This window comes from Rana temporaria, chromosome 8 (genome assembly GCF_905171775.1).
Source record: "Rana temporaria chromosome 8, aRanTem1.1, whole genome shotgun sequence".
Classification (NCBI taxonomy): Eukaryota; Metazoa; Chordata; class Amphibia; order Anura; family Ranidae; genus Rana; species Rana temporaria.
In genome coordinates, this window is record NC_053496.1 from 163,560,131 (window position 1) to 163,576,927 (window position 16,797).

The 16,797-nt window shown below is 44.9% G+C and overlaps 1 protein-coding gene across 1 annotated transcript in view; it reads left to right on the forward strand.

The window, feature by feature from the left end:
* LOC120909327 (pendrin-like) overlaps positions 1-16,797 on the forward strand; it is a 135,110-nt gene that overhangs the window by 13,294 nt on the left and 105,019 nt on the right. The window contains exon 3 of the mRNA XM_040321075.1: positions 12,626-12,765. Within this exon, the coding sequence (XP_040177009.1) occupies positions 12,626-12,765 (140 nt within the window). The remainder of the gene's footprint in view (positions 1-12,625; positions 12,766-16,797) is intronic.

The window sequence follows — 16,797 nt, forward strand, 5'->3', positions numbered from 1 at the left end:
AGAATATAAAAGTGAGCAAAAGCAAATAATTTTCTATTTATGTCATAGTTACATAGTCATGCCCCTATATATACCATATTCACACCTGGCAGTTTATTGACACAGATAAAGTACCGTATTTATCGGCGTATACCGCGCACTATTTTGCCCTGAAAATCAGGGCAAAATCGTGGGTGCGCGGTATACGCCGATACCCGCTTTCCCGCCACGAGTTTGAATACTGCGCCAGCATATACCGAGCGCAGTACACTCGTGTATCTTCGGGCAGTCTCGGCGCCTCTCGCGCTGACGTCCTGAGCGTGAAGGACGTCAGCGCGAGAGTTGCCGAGCCTGCCCGACGATACACGAGTGTACTGCGCTCGGTATATGTCGGCCCAGTATTCAAACTCGGCGCGGGAAACGAGCGGGGAGGACGCGAGGACGCCGCAGAAGGACGCCGGACCCGACGAAGAGGACACCCGAAGCCGCAGACGGACGCCGGACCCGACGAAGAGGACCCCCGGAAGCCGCAGAAGGACCCGTACCCGACGAAGAGGACACCCGAAGCCGCAGACGGACACCGGACCCGACGAGGCCGCCGATGGACGCCGCGCAAGACACCAAAACTGTAAGTACAAAAAAAACTTTTTTTCCACAGGATTCGGGGCAACTTTAGGGGTGCGCGGTATACGCGGGAGCGCGTTATACCGCGATAAATACGATACATATACACCTAATTATGAGTAGGTCCCCCTGTATCCACCAAAATTGCCTCTTTAATTGCTAAAACAGCCTTGATCGGTCTAGGAATGAATGCCATTAGACCTCTGAAGGTATGCTGTGGTATCTAGCACCAAGCCATCAGTAGCAGATCCTTTCGGTCCTGTAGGTTGCGAGGTAAGGACTCCATGGATCTGGCTTGTTTTTCCAGCACATCCCACAGATGCTCGATTGGCTTGAGATCTGGAGAAATTAGAGGCCCAGTCAACACCTCAAATGTGTTGTGTCCCTCAAACCATTCCTAAACCATTTTTTCAGTGTGGCAGGGTGCATAACCCTGCTGAAAGACGCCACTGCCATCAGAGAATACTGTTCCAATTAGGGGGTATACTTGGTCACCAAAGTTAAAGCGACTGTAAAGGTAAAAATGAAAAAAAAAAAAACAACAACAAACATGTCTATACTTACCTGCTCTGTGCACAGAGTGGCCACAGACCTCCTCTTCTTGGGTACCCGCACTGGTGCTCCAGGTGCCTCCCTGTCCAAAAAAGATTAGAGGAACTGAATCTATTGAGATCAGGAAAAGCTGCAAAGGCTGAAATTGTGATTTTAATCCCAGACCCTATATAATTTATAAAGATATTAAAAAGAGTCCTAACACTGAACCTTGGGGTACACCACTGATAACCTTAGACCATTCAGAGTAAGAATCATTAACCACTTGCTTACTGGGCACATAAACCCCCTTCGTTCCCAGGTGAAATTTCAGCTTCCGGCACTGCATCGCTTTAACTGACATTTGCGCGGTCGTGCGACGTGGCTCCCAAACAAAATTGACGTCCTTTTTATCCCCACAAATAGAGCTTAATTTTGGTGGTATTTGATCACCTCTGCGGTTTTTATTTTTTGCGCTATAAACAAAAAAAGAGCGACGATTTTAAAAATATATATATATTTTTTACTTGTTGCTATAATAAATATCATTTTTTTTTTGAAAAAATAACTATTTTTTTCCTCAGTTAAGGCCGATACACATTTTTCGACGTATTTTTGTAAAAAAAAAAAATAAATCGCAATAAGGGACTGGTTTGCGCAAAAGTTATAGCGCCTACAAAATAGGGGACAGAATTATGATTTTTTTTTTTTACTAGTAATGGCGGCGATCTGCGATTTTTATTGGGACTGCGATATTGCGACGGACGTATCGGACACTTTTGACACAAATTTGGCGCCATTCACATTTATACAGCGATCAGTGCTATAAAAATGCACTAATTACTGTATAAATGTGACTGGCAGTGAAGGGGTTAACACTAGGGGGTGAGGAAGGGGTTAAATGTGTATCCTAGGTGTGTTCTAACTGTGTGGGGGGAGGGGACTGACTGGGGGGGTGACCGATGCTGTGTCCCTATGTACAAGGGACACAGATCGGTCTCCTCTCCTCTGACAGCACGTGGAGCTCTGTGTTTACACACAGAGCTCCACGTCCCTGCTGTGTTACCGACGATCGCGTGTACCCGGCGGACATCGCGGCCACCAGGTACACGCATCGGGTCCCCAGCTATGCGCCGGGACAGTGTTTACCCGCTGCGCGCCCCCCAGTGGCGCGCGGGTAATGCTTTCAAATGACGTCCAAAGACGTCCAGTTGGCACCTGAGAGCCGCGCTGTTGACGTCTTTTGTCAATAGCGCGGGTCTCAAGTGGTTAAACACTACTCTCCAAATTCTGTCTTTTAGTCAGTTGTCTATCCATTTACAAACTGTAAAACAAACTTTTCAAGCTTTTTTCGGCAATAAAAATAATATAGCAACCTTATTGAAGAGAAGCATGTTGGGAAAGAAGGAAATAATACAACTATGTTAATGGATAACTGAAGTGCTTATAAAGCTGCTTATTGGCTATCATATTCACATTAAAGAGTAACAAACAAGTATAAAAAAAGATAGTTTGTTTTAAATCACCTGACCTTCAGCCGACTAATGGTGGTGTCAGTGGAAGGAATAGTGCCCCAAGGGCAGGATTAAAGCAAGCAAAAGGCCAGATTCTACCCACGGGCAGAAGTTTGGAGACCCCTGAGCTAAACAATGCAATAACTAGTTTAAAACAGCTTAGAGTAGGACGCTGTACCAATGAGCAAAGATAACTAAGCAATAAACAGTGTTAGAAAACACAGTATCAGTAGCAAACAGTATTAAGAATAATGACTAATCCCACAGTAACTCCACTGCAGCCAGTAGTTCATAACCACTTCAGAGGGTACTCTATATGGATAACCATATATTTAAGTATGTCCCCTAATGATTAAGGCAAAGTCCCCGTAAAGCAGCCAGTTGGTAGGCAGTTCTTAGTGCTAAACCTTCAGCCGACTAATGGTGGGGACCAATCCTTAAGGTGGTGCACATGAGTGCAGTCCCTTTAAACTCTGCATGCAGTGATAGAAGCGGATAGACAGTCTCTCCATAGTCGCTTTATCTGCTAGAAGTGGTAAATAAGTTGCAGAAGTGGCCTCTCACCAGTCCCAGGGATAAAGCAAACCTCAATCCAGATCCCCAGCTGTCGGCAACCTTGGCAGCTGTGCACCTGGGCGACTCTGGTCACAGGACCCAGGTTATCGGTATTTGGTTCACAGCCTGAGGCTGTAGATTTATAGCAGACAGGTGTGTGCACAAGAACAGTGCTGTATATTCTCTGGTCTCCTCGCAGCAAGAAGAAGTCCTCCAGTCTACAGCCCTGGAAAAATAGCTCCTTTCACCTACTCCTAATGCCACGTACACATGATTGGAAATTTCGACAAATATATGCTCCATCGGACTTTTGCGGTCGGAATTTCCGCCAACAAAAGTGCAGGTTCTCTATTTTTCCGACGGAAAAAGTTCCTATCGGAAAATTCACTCATCTGTATGCAATTCCGATGAGCAGAAAAACACGCATGCTCAGAATCAAGCCGAAGAGCCGAACTGCCTATTGAACTTCATTGATCTTGGCTTGTCGTATGTTTTGTACATCACTGCGTTGTTGACGGTTAAGCCTCGTATACACGATAGGTTAACCAGAGGACAACAGGCTGAAGGACCGTTGTCCTAGGTTGAACTATGAAGCTTACTGATGGTCCGTCGTGCGTACACACCATCAGTTAAAAAAACGATCGTGTCAGAATGCGGTGACGTAAAACACAACGACGTGCTGAAAAAACGAAGTTCAATGCTTCCAAGCATGGTCGACTTGATTCTGAGCATGCGTGGATTTTTAACCGATGGTTGTGCGTACTAACGATCGGTTTTGACCTATTGGTTAGCAATCCATCGGTTAAATTTTAAAGCAAGTTGACATTTTTTTATCCAAAGGTTAAATAACCTATGGGGCCTACACACGATCGGTTTGGACCGATGAAAACGGTCCTTCAGACCGTTGTCCTCTGGTTAACCTATCGGGTGTATGAGGCCTTAGGCCCCGTACACACGGACGGATAATCCGCTGAAAACGGTCCGCCGGACCGTTTTCAGCAGACATGTCCGCCCGGAGATTTCTGTCTGATGGTTGTACACACCATCAGACAGAAATCCGCGCATAAACAATACGTGGGGCGTGGCTGCGCCGTCGCCGCGGCGACGTGTGCGGCCCTGGAAGTTCAATGCTTCCACGCATGCGTCAAATCAGTACGACGCATGCGAGGGATGGCGGTCGGTCGGACGTGTCCGGTGAGTCTGTACAGACGACCGAACACGTCCGACGGACAGGTTTCCAGCAGACAGATTTCTTAGCATGCTAAGAAATTTTTATCCGCTGGAAACTGTCCGATCCGCCGGACAATTGTCCGCTCGGGCCTACACACGACCGGATCTGTCCGCTGGAACTGGTCCGGCGGACCAGTTTCAGCGGATCGATCCGGTCGTGTGTATGGGGCCTTAGAATTTCCGACAAGATTTGTGTGACTGTGTGTATGCAACACAAGTTTGAGCCAACATTCTGTCAGAAAGAATCCACGGTTTTCTTGTCAGAATTTCCGATCATGTGTGCGCGGAATATTACATTCCCTTCTTTGCAATTGTAGTCCACTGGTCCATGGACTTTCATAGCAGGATTACTCTTCTGAGCTACATCTCCCACAGTTCAATGTGGCCTACACTAAAGTCTCTTGAGCTCCTTCTGCTTGTAGTCCTCCCCTACTGGCTGGGGTTGGACAGTGTCACTTCATTTGGTACGACAGTCTGGTAGGAGCACAGGGAGCAACTGCAGCATAGTGTCCTAAATAGCTCCGTCTCTAGCCAAGCACCTGGATACATCAGTCTGTCTAAGTATAGAGTTATGTTTGCCACAAGCATGCATAAATTCACTTAGGGTATGCTTACATTTTTTGACTCCCTCTGAAGAGCAGACCATGGTGGATTGCTTTTTAGAAAGTGTTTGACAGGTGGTAAGGAGCCATCATGTCACCCTCTCACTGCTTGTTTTAACCCTTTAAAAGCCAAACCAACGCAACCATGTACATGTCAGTTGAATGGTTCCCATTCAGTAGGCAGTACTGCCCTAGAAATGCGATGGGGCATAACTTGTGCCTCTCCCCATTAAGCTGCACAGCCAGTGGACAAAGGTTTACACAAACCTTGGTCCACTGGCTGTGCAGCTTAATGGGGAGAGGTTGGAAGGCAGTAAAAATGAAAAAAAAAAACGATGTGTTTTTTTAATAACCACTTCAGAGTGTACTCTATATGGATAACCATATATTTAAGTCTGTCCCTAGAGAGTTACCTCTGGTTATGAATGATTAAGGCAAAGTCCCTGTGAAGCAGCCAGTTGGTAGGCAGTTCTTAGTGCTAAACTTTCAGCCGACTAATGGAGGGGACCAGTCCTTAAGGTGGTGCACGTGAGTGCAGTCCCTTTAAACTCTGCATGCAGTGAAGGAAAGAGCTACCTATATAATCAAGGTGCTCTAAAAAAATCCGACAAGATCTGGAGACTGTGGCGGGAGAAAAGTAGTATCCAAATATAAGAAATAGCTGAGGAAGAAGGGAATAGAAGACTTAAGGAAACAAAGGTTAAGAGGGAATGGAAGATGAATGAGAATGTGGGATAAATGCGACTGACAGTGGCGGGAAGGCCAGTTAGAGGAAAGATAAGGGAAAAGGGGTTGGAAGGAATGGTCTAAACCAGGGATCCTCAAACTACGGCCCTCCAGCTGTTGTAGAACTACACTTCCCATGAGGCATTGTAACACACTGACATTCACAGACATGACTAGGCATGATGGGAATTGTAGTTCCTGAACACCTGGAGGGCCGTAGTTTGAAGACCCATGGTCTAAACTATTGGGGCCAGGGAATTCCTGATGTTTTTAAAGATATATTATATCCTTTTTGTATTGTGTGTCCCAGGGGAGGGAGGGAGGGGGGATTGAATGAACTGATGTATAATGGAAAATAGTTTAATAAAGATATGAAGTATAAAAAAAAGTATGTCCCTAGAGAGGTACCTCTGGCTATGAATTATTAAGGCAAAGTCCCTGTGAAGCAGCCAGTTGGTAGGCGGTTCTTAGTGCTAAACTTTCAGTTGACTAATGGTGGTGACCAGTCCTTAAGGTGGTGCATGTGAGTGCAGTCCCTTTAAACTCTGCATGCAGTGATAGAAGCCACTAATCAGATAGACAGTCTCTCCATAGCCCAACCTATAGGTTGGAAGGCAATAAAAATTCAAAAAAACAATGGGCCAGATTCAGAAAGACTGGCGTATTTTTAGGCGGGCGTAGTGCATCTCATATACGCTACGCCGCCGTAACTTAGAGAGGCGAGTACCGTATTCGGAAAGAACTTGCGCCCTAAGTTACGGCAGTGTAGCGTAAATGGGCCGGCGTAAGCCCGCCTAATTCAAATTATCAAGGCAGTGGGCGTGTTGCATTACAATGAGCCGTGACCCCATGCAAATTAGGGGCCGAACGAACAGCGCATCCGTGGACGTATCCCAGTGCGCATGCTCAAAATCACGTCGGCTACAATGCCTAAGATACGTCGAACACTGCCTACAACGTAAACGTAACTTACGCACAGCCCTATTCACGTACGACTTACATAAACTAAGTAAATTTCGACGGGTGTTCCGACGTCCATATGTTAACATGACTTACCCCTGCTTTATGAGGAGTAAAGTTACGCCGGTCGTACGCCTTACGTAAAAAGCGTATAGTAATGCGCCGGGCGCAAGTACGTTTGTGAATCAGCGTATCTTGCTCATTTGCATATTCAACGCGTAAATCAACGGAAGCGTCCCTATCGGCCAGCGTAAATATGCACCTAAGATACAACGGCGTAGGAGACTTACGTCGGTCGTATTAAGCCAAAATTCAGGCGTAACTTGTTTTAAGAATACCGCGCATAGATACGACGGCGCATCTTTTAACTTACGCGGCGTATCAATAGATACGCCGGCATAAAACGTTCCTGAATCTGGTCCAATGTGTTTTTACCATCCCCAACCCTGGTGTAAAAAAGCCCTTAGGCTTCATATATACTGGGAGTTTATCCCCGTTTCATAAGATACTGGTGCTCTGGTGAAGGCAGAAGGCACACCATCCAGCTCCACTGATGTCATAATGTCAACCTATAAAACTTTATGAGAGACTGAAACCTGCTGTGGGTGGACAGGGCTGTACGGTGCAATGAGTGTCAGTAATGTTTAGAGCAGTATGCGCCCTGGGACAAATGCCCGCAAGGAGTTGGTGTTTTATGCCTCGTTTCCACTGAGCGGATCGGTTCGGTACGGTTTGGTTCGGTACGCTATTTTGGGTGTTTCCATTATGAAAGTGTGCCATAAAACCGAACCGTACCGGACCATTCTGGGTCCTGCTTCAGATGTGGGGCCATAGAAAATGGAACGGGTCCATTAGGGCGGAGATGCAATACATTCCACTGATTGGTGGATGTGCTAGGCATTTTTTCTAAATCCTGTATGGTCCCCACTGTCCGATTTGCAGTGGAAACGCTCACGAGAATAGACCGGTCCGTTCTAAACCGTTCCAAATCTACTGACCCGAACCGTTCCGTTCAGTGGAAACGAGGCATTAGTGTCCCCAAGAAGGACTGGTGGACCATCCACACCTGATGCAAGCAAGTTGTCAAAGTCTATAGAAGGCTTCGGCATGACGAGGCTGAACACTGTAATGAGTGGTACCGGAGCTTGGGGCCCTATGCGTTCAGGGACAAAGGTCCGTAAACGCAGATATAAAACACCAGGAGGGTTGCACTGCAGAAAATGGCAGCTTCCTTTGCTGAAATGGATAGGAGGGTTTAGTTCTGCTTTAAATCAAAGGGGTTTAGTTCCACTTTAACTTTAGTCTACATTAGCTTACATAAGTTTTCACACCTGTCTTTAGTTTGGTTCAATTAAATTTACATCAGTTTTCAAGAAGTTTCCAGACCTCCATTTGGCTATTTGGGGTCAGTAGTAGTTATTTTGCCACTTTAATGGAGCTGTAATTTTCCTATTGAAAAGAAAAGTAAATGAAGAATGAGAATAGAACATTTTAGTGTTTCTCAAGTTCGTTTCCATGCGTTTGCTTGTTTTTTTGTTTTTTTTTGCAATAAAAATAATATAGCAACCTTATTGAAGAGAAGAATGTTGGGAAGGAAGGAAACAATACAACTATGTTAATGGATAACTGAAGTGCATATAAAGCTGCTTATTGGCTATCATATTCACATTAAAGAGTAACAAACCAGTACAGAAAAAGATAGTTTGTTTTAAATCACCTGACCTTATAACAGTCTCTGCCTATGCATAGGGGTTAGGTCATTACATAAAAAGACACAAAAGTTTCCACATCAGCGAATAGGTTGAGGCAATTCTCCAAGTCTGCTAGAAATACATATTGTTCCAACAAAAAAAAAAATCTGACACATTCCAAAATGGACTGGTCAAAATTATTGGCACCCTCAAAATTGTAAAAAATAATTGCATTCCAAGTTTGTAATGCTCCTGTAATTTGCAATGAAAATCTCCTGTATCAGATAACAGATGCTGACAATATAGAAATCACACTGGCAAATAAGGATGAGCCGAACACCCCCCTGTTCGGTTCGCATCAGAACTTGCGAACACACCAAATGTTCGTGTGAACTTTAGAACCCCGTTAAAGTCTATGGGACTCGAACATTTGAAATCTAAAGTGTTAATTTTAAAGGCTAATATGCAAGTTATTGTCCTAAAAGTGTTTGGGGACCTGGGTCCTGTCCCAGGAAACATGTATCAATGCAAAAAAAAAGGTTTAAAAACGGACGTTTTTTTCAGGAGCAGTGAATTTAATAATGCTAAACGTGAAACAATAAAAGTGTAATATTACTTTAAATTTCGTACCTAGGGGGGGGGGGGGTGTAAAGTCAGCATGTGAAAAAGCGCATGTTTCCCGTACATAGAACTGTCTCTGCACAAAGTGTCATTTCTGAAAGAAAAAAAGGCATTTAAAACCGGCTTTGCGGCTCTAATGAATTGTCGGCTCTGGCAATTACAGAGATGATTCATTCATAAAAATAAAAAATAAAAAAGCTGGGGGTCCCCCCAAATTCCATTAACAGGCCTTTCAGGTCTGATATGGAAATTAAGGGGAACCCCGCCGTCAATTTAAAAAAAAATGACGGACCGGACCGCTGATACATGTTTCCTGGGACAGGACCCAGGTCCCCAAACACTTTTTAGGACAATAAATTGCATATTAGCCTTTAAAATTAACACTTTAGATTTCTCCCATAGACTTTAACAGGGTGTTCCGCGGCTTTTCGAATTTGCCGCGAACACCCCTAATTGTTCGTTGTTCACTCGAACTGGAAACTCATCCCTACTGGCAACCAGTTAAAATGGTGGAAATTTGACTTTCTTTGTATTTCTCTGTGTGCCACACGAAGCATGGAGTAGAGAAAAAAGGAGCAAATCATTTCTGAGGGTTTGAGAACAAAAATTTGTGGAAAAGCATGGACAATCTCAAGGTTACAAGTCTATCTCCAGAGATCTTAATGTTCCTGTGTCCACTGTGCGCAACAGTCAAGACGTTTACAGCCCGTGGCACTGTAGCTAATCTCCCTGGACGTGGATGAAAGAGAAAACTTGATAAAATAGTTTTTCCAGATTTTACCAAAATCCTTTTGGGAGAATGGGCTGTGGACGAACAAAACAAAGTTACAGCTTTTTGGTAAAGCCCATCATTCTGTTTTCAGAAAAATAAATGAGGCCTTTAAAGTAAAGACTACAATCCCAACAGTCAAAAATGTCGGAGGTTCACTGATGTTTTTGGGGTTGCTTTGCTGCTTCATACACTGGATGTCTTGACTGTGTGTATGACATTATGAAATCTGAAGACTACCAAAAAATTCTGGGGTGCAATGTAGGCCCCAGTGTCAGAAAGTTGGGTCTCCGTCAGAGGTCATTGGTCTTACAGCAGGACTATGACCCAAAGCACACATCAAAAAGCACCCAGAAATGGTTTAAAGACAAAGCACTGGAGATTACAGCAATAAGTCCAGATCTAAATCTCATTGAAAACCTGTGGAGAGATCTCAAAACAGCAGTTGGGAAAAGGAACCCTTCCAATCCGAGAGACCAGGAGCAGTTGGCGAAAGAAGAGTGGTCCAAAATTCCAGTAGAAAGATGTAAGAAACTCATTGATGGTTACAGGAAGGGATTGATTTCAGTTTTTTTTCCTAAGGGGCGTGCCACCAAATATTAAATTGAGGGTGACAATAATTTTGTCCAGTCCATTTTTTGAGTTTTGCAGGGAATGCAAATGAATTAAATAGTGTTTTTGGTGCTCAGAGGCAATGCAGTTCCAGTTTAAGTGATCTGCTACAGGTATCCAACACACCTGGATGTGTAGACGACCTGGTATGCCTGCCGTATGCTGTGGCTTGTCCTGCAGGCTTGTATGTCATTAACGACTTCCATGCAGGGCACGTATACACCTTCCCGCCCAAGCCAATTTTCAGCTTTCAGCACTGTCGCACTTTGAATGGCAATTGCGCGGTCATGCTACACTGTACCCAAACAAAATTGGCGTCCTTTTTCCCCCACAAATAGAGCTTTATTTTGGTGGTATTTGATCACCTCTGCGATTTTTTTTTTTTGCGCAACAACTAAAAAAAGACTGAAAATTTTGAAAAAAAAATACGTTATTATTTTTTTCTGTTCATTTTTTTGTAAATAAGTAAGTTTTCTCTTTAAATTACGGGCACTGATATGGCGGCACTGATGGGCACCGATGAGATGGCACTGATGGACATCGATGAGGTAGTACTGACGGGCACAGATGAGGTGGCACTGATTGGCGGCGCTTGTATGCGGCACTGATGGGCACACATAGGCGGCACTGATGGGCACACATAGGCGGCACTGATGGGCACTCATGAGCGGCACTGGGCACTCATAGGCGGCACAGATGGGCACTCATGGGCGGCACTGATGGCTACTTATGGGTGGCACAGATGGGCACTGATAGGTGGGCACTGGGCATGGATGGGCACTGTGGGGTGGCACTGATGGACACTGTAGAGTGGCACTGATGGACAATGTGGGGTGGCACTGATGGACACTGGGGCGACACTGATTTACCTATGTTGCCAATCAGTGCCCATTTGTGGGCACTGATTGGCATATTTTTTTTTTAAATGCTTTTTTTTATTTATTTTTTTTCCAGCCTTTTTTTTTTTTTTTTTTTTTCCAGCTTTTTTTTTTTTTTTTTTTTCAGCTTTTTTTTTTTCATCTGCCCTTCCCTGGTGGTCCACGGTGGGCATCCCTGGTGGTCCATGTGGCGATCCGAGGGGGGGCTGCGCTGATAAACAATCAGCTCAAACCCCCCCTGTCAGGAGAGCCGCCGATCGGCTCTCCTCTACTCGCGTCTGTCAGACGCGAGTGAGGAAGAGCCATCAACGGCTCTTCCTGTTTACATCGTGATCAGCCGTGATTGGACACGGCTGATCACGTGGTAAAGAGTCTCCGTGAGAGACTCTTTACCGAGATCGGTGTTGCAGGGTGTCAGACTGACACCCTGCAACAACGATCGCTGCGATGCGCGCCCCCGGGGGCGCGCAGCGGCATAGAATCCTGAGGACGTCATATGACGTCCAGTCAGGATTCTACAACCACTTTGCCGACGTCAATCTGTCATTGGCGGGCGGCAAGTGGTTAAAGGGGAGTTCCGGCCACAATTTCACTTTTTAAATATAAATACCCCTGTAATACACAAGCTTAATGTATTCTAGTAAAGTTAGTCTGTAAACTAAGGTCCGTTTTGTTAGGTTGTTACAGCATTTAAATAGTTTATAATCTAGAAATAGACCGTGGCCATCTTAAGTGTGGGCATCATGAAGCCAGACTGTATGACTTCCTGGATTTCAGCTTTGCACATGCTCAGTGCACAAGCAATGTAATAGGTTTCAGTCAGGTTTGCAAGGACTACTGGGAAACATGATGCCTATCCCAGAAACCCTTGCAAATAGCCTAGGCAAATAAGGAGGAGGAAGTAATGAAGGACTACAAAATAAAGGTATTTACAAGCAACAAATTAAATAAAAATTGTCCATTCTGAACACTATGAGATTAGAGCATGCAGCACAGAAAAAAAAAAAAAAATGGGTGGAACTCCACTTTAAAGCAGTCGAGGATTAAAAAAGTGTCAGATTTTTTTAAAAACAAGGACAGTGAGAAGGTAAGTATGGTGCACTCGGTTTTACATCATAAGCTATAATTTATTAAGTCTAGATGATATGTATTGTATGTCTCAGAGCAGGTGGAGAGCAAAATTGCATGGGGGGGGGGGGGGCAAGATTTTTTTTGCCCCGAGTCCAATCAACATTAAAGACGGCCCTGTATATAACGAATGTAACTGTAACTATAGATATTTGCTCACTATTTTTAATTAAATGACTCTTTTGTTCACATATATTCCTGGCAGCTGTTCAGCTAGAAGAGTCTTCCTGATCATCAAATCAATTTTCCCAATACTGGATTGGCTGCCCAAATACCAATGGAAGGAATGGATCGTGAGCGATATCATCTCCGGGGTCAGCACAGGACTGGTATCCACCTTGCAGGGTGAGTTATGCAGCAATCACAACTGTTGACCCAAAAAGACTCCATTTAGAATCGAGCCTGAAACTCTATTAACTTTATTGAAGTCGTGTGCTGAGAAAACATTTAGGTAGATTCAGAGAGAATGGTGCAAAGTTGCGGCGGCGTAGCTTAGCGTGTTTGGGCTACGCCGACGTAAGTTAGCGAGGCAAGTACTTGGGGCCCGATTCACGTAGGTGAGCGGCAGCGTAACGTATCGTAGATACGTTACACCGCCGCAAGTTTTCATCGCAAGTGCCTGATTCACAAAGCACTTGCGATGAAAACTACGCTGGCGGCCTCCGGCGCAAGGCGGGCCAATTCAAATGGGCGTGTGCCATTTAAATTAGGCGCGCTCCCGCGCCGGACCTTCTGCGCATGCTCCGTTTCGCAATTTCCGTCGTGCTTTGCGCGCCGTGACGTCATTTTTTCGAACGGCGACGCGCGTAGCGTACTTCCGTATTCCCGGACGTGTTACGCAAACGACGTTAAATTTTAAATTTCGACGCGGGAACGACGGCCATACTTTAGACAGCAATACGATTGCTGACTAAAGTTAGGGCACCCAAAACGACGACTAACTTTGCGACGGGAAACTAGACTAGCGGCGACATAGCGAACGCGAAAATCCGTCGGGGATCGCCGTAACTCCTAATTTGCATACCCGACGCTGGTTTGCGACGCAAACTCCCCCCAGCGGCGGCCGCGGTACTGCATCCTAAGATCCGACAGTGTAAAACAATTACACCTATTGGATCTTATGGATATCTATGCGTAACTGATTCCATGAATCGGTCGCATAGATAGAAACAGAGATACAACGGCGTATCCCTTTTGTGAATCTGGCCCTTGATTCTCAAAGTACTTGCCTGCTAAGTTACGGCGGCGTAGCCTAAAGCGGGCGGGCGTAAGGGCACCTAATTCAAATGTGTGTAAGGGGGCGTGTTTTATGTTAATGGGGCTTGACCTTTGACGTTTTTTTTCAACTGCGCATGCGCCGGGCGCCTACATCTCCCAGTGTGCATTGCGGCTAAGTACGCCACATGGGCCTATTGATTTTGACGTGGACGTAAACAACGTAAATCCCGATTCATGGACGACTTACGCAAACGACGTAAAAATTTCGAACTTCGACGCGGGAATGGCGGCCATATTTTAACATTACTATTCCATCTATTAGATTTTAGGCCTCATAATGCCTTACGGAAACGACGTAAATGTACTGCGTCGGCCGGGCGTACGTTCGTGAATAGGCGTATCTACTAATTTACATAATCTACGCCGACCGCAATGGAAGCGCCACCTAGCGGCCAGCCTCAATATTGCAACCTAAGATAGGACGGCGCAAGCCGTCGTATCTTAGATAAGTTTAAGCGTATCTCTGTTTGAGAATACACTTAAACATAAGTCGGCGTAGATTCTGAGTTAGGTCGGCTTATCTACTGATAAGCCGGCCTAACTCTTTGTGAATCTACCTAATTGTCTCAGCCACTGGAAGACTTAAAGTGGATGTAAACCCCAATTTTTTGTTTTTTATTATTTTGATGTCACAATGTAGAGTATAAGATTTCCTATCATCTGTGCCCAGTCTTGCCACACAGAGTTAATCCAGCTCTGAGCAATCCTCCTTTTATTGTTCAGTGAAATAAAACGGACTTACAGAGAAAAACCTTGGTCCGTTCCGCCCCCTTGCTGTGAGTGACAGGTTATTTACATATCTCATGCACTAGCCTGGAGACAGGCATTATTTTTTTAATTCCCACCCCCACTCCTTTTCTGAAGTCATGTGGTGACTTTTCTGGATTTTGACTGGATGTTAGTGATCATAGCAGAATTCAGTGTAAGAAATACAAAAGAAAAAATGCATGCTGACAAGGGGAGTGTAGAGGAGGGCGGGGAATCTACTGACATTACGACTCCACCCACCGAGCTCCAGACAACAGACCCACCCACAGAATCTGTAGTTTTTTAGGTCTGATAACAGACAGAGGGGAGACATTTGACAGGTAAGGATACATGCAGGAGGCGTCTATATCCTTATAGATCAGCACTATGGCAGTAGTTTAGAAAGGATGAGAGTGGCTTTACATCCACTTTAACCACTTAAGACCCGGACCTTTAGGCAGCTAAAGGACCCGGACAGTTTTTGCGATTCGGCACTGCGTCGCTTTAACTGACAATTGCGCTGTCGTGCAACGTGGCACACAAACAAAATTGGCGTCCTTTTTTCCCCACAAATAGAGCTTTCTTTTGGTGGTATTTGATCACCTCTGCGTTTTTTATTTTTTGCGCTTTAAACAAAAATAGAGCGACAATTTTGAAAAAAAAACAATATTTTTTACTTTTTGCTATAATAAATATCCCCCAAAAACCTATATAAAAAAAATTTTTTCTCAGTTTAGGCCGATACGTATTCTTCTTTGTGGTAAAAAAAATCGCAATAAGCGTTTATCGGTTGGTTTGCGCAAAATTCATAGCGTTTATAAAATAGGGGATATTTTTACTGCATTTTTATTAATTATATTTTTTTTACTACTAATGGCGGCGATCAGCTTTTTTATTCGTGACTGCGACATTATGGCGGACACTTCAGCCAATTTTGACACATTTTTGGGACCATTGTAATTTTCACAGCAAAAAATGCATTTAAAATGCATTGTTTACTGTGAAAATGACAATTGCAGTTTGGGAGTTAACAACAAGGGGGCGCTGAAGGGGTTATGTATGATCTCATCTGTGTTTCTAACTGTAGGGGGGTGTGGCTGTAGGTGTGACGTCATTGATTGTGATTCCCTATATTAGGGAACACACGATCGATGACGGCGCCACAGAGAAGAACGGGGAAGCTGTGTTTACACACAGCTCTCCCCGTTCTTCAGCTTCAGGGACCGATCGCGGGACTCCAGCGGCGATCGGGTCCGCGGGTCCCGCGGTCACGGTGCTTCGGACTGGGTCGCGGGCGGGCGCGCGACCCACGGCTGGGCACTTAAAGAGGACGTACAGGTACGTGCTTGTGTCCAGCCGTGCCATTCTGCCGACGTATATGTGCAGGAGGCGGTCCTTAAGCGGTTGAAGCCCATGCAGACTACAGTGGTGGCTGGTCACCGAAATAGTCATAACAAATGTTTTTTGACCACAGAATACAGCGAGGGGAAAAAGTATTTGATCCCCTGCTGATTTTGCACATTTGCCCACCGACAAAAAAAAAAAAAAACAGTCTGTAATTTTACTTGTAGGTTTATTTTAACAGTGAGAGACAGGAAAACCAAAAATATCCAGAAAAACACATTTCAAAAAAGTTAGGGGATCAAATACTTATTTCACTCATTAAAATGCAAATCAATTTAAGTATTTGACCCCTTCGCAAAACATGACTTAGTACTTGGTGGAAAAACCCTGGTTGGCAATCACAGGAGGTCAGACTTTGTTGTCCCGCTCCTCTTTTCAGAACCACTCCAATAGCTAGATTCAGATACAGTTACGCCGGCGTATCAGTGGATACGCCGTCGTAAATTTAAGCATATTCTGGAAACCAGATACGCTTAAATTAGGCTAAGATACGAGCAGGGTAAGTCTCCTACGCCCTCGTATCTTAGGGTGCATATTTACGCTGGCCGCTAGGTAGCGCTTCTGTTGAGTTCGGCGTAGAATATGCAAATGACTAGATACGCCGATTCACGAACGTACATGCGCCCGTCGCAATTAGTTACGCCGTTTACGTTAGAGATACGCCGGCGTAAAGATAAAGCTGCTCCCTAGGTGGCGCAGCCCATGCAAGGTATGGACGTCGGAACAGGCCTATCTTTTTATGTTGTTTGCGTAAGTCGTACGCGAATAGGGCTGTGCGTAAGTTACGTCACGTCGTAGGCAGTGTTCGACGTATTTTAGGCATTCTATCCGACGCATGCGCACTGGGATTCAATCACGTTGGGTCACCAGTTATTTACATAAAACACGCCCCCCTGTTCCACATTTGAATTAGGCGCGCTTAGGCCGGCCCATTTACGATATGCCGCC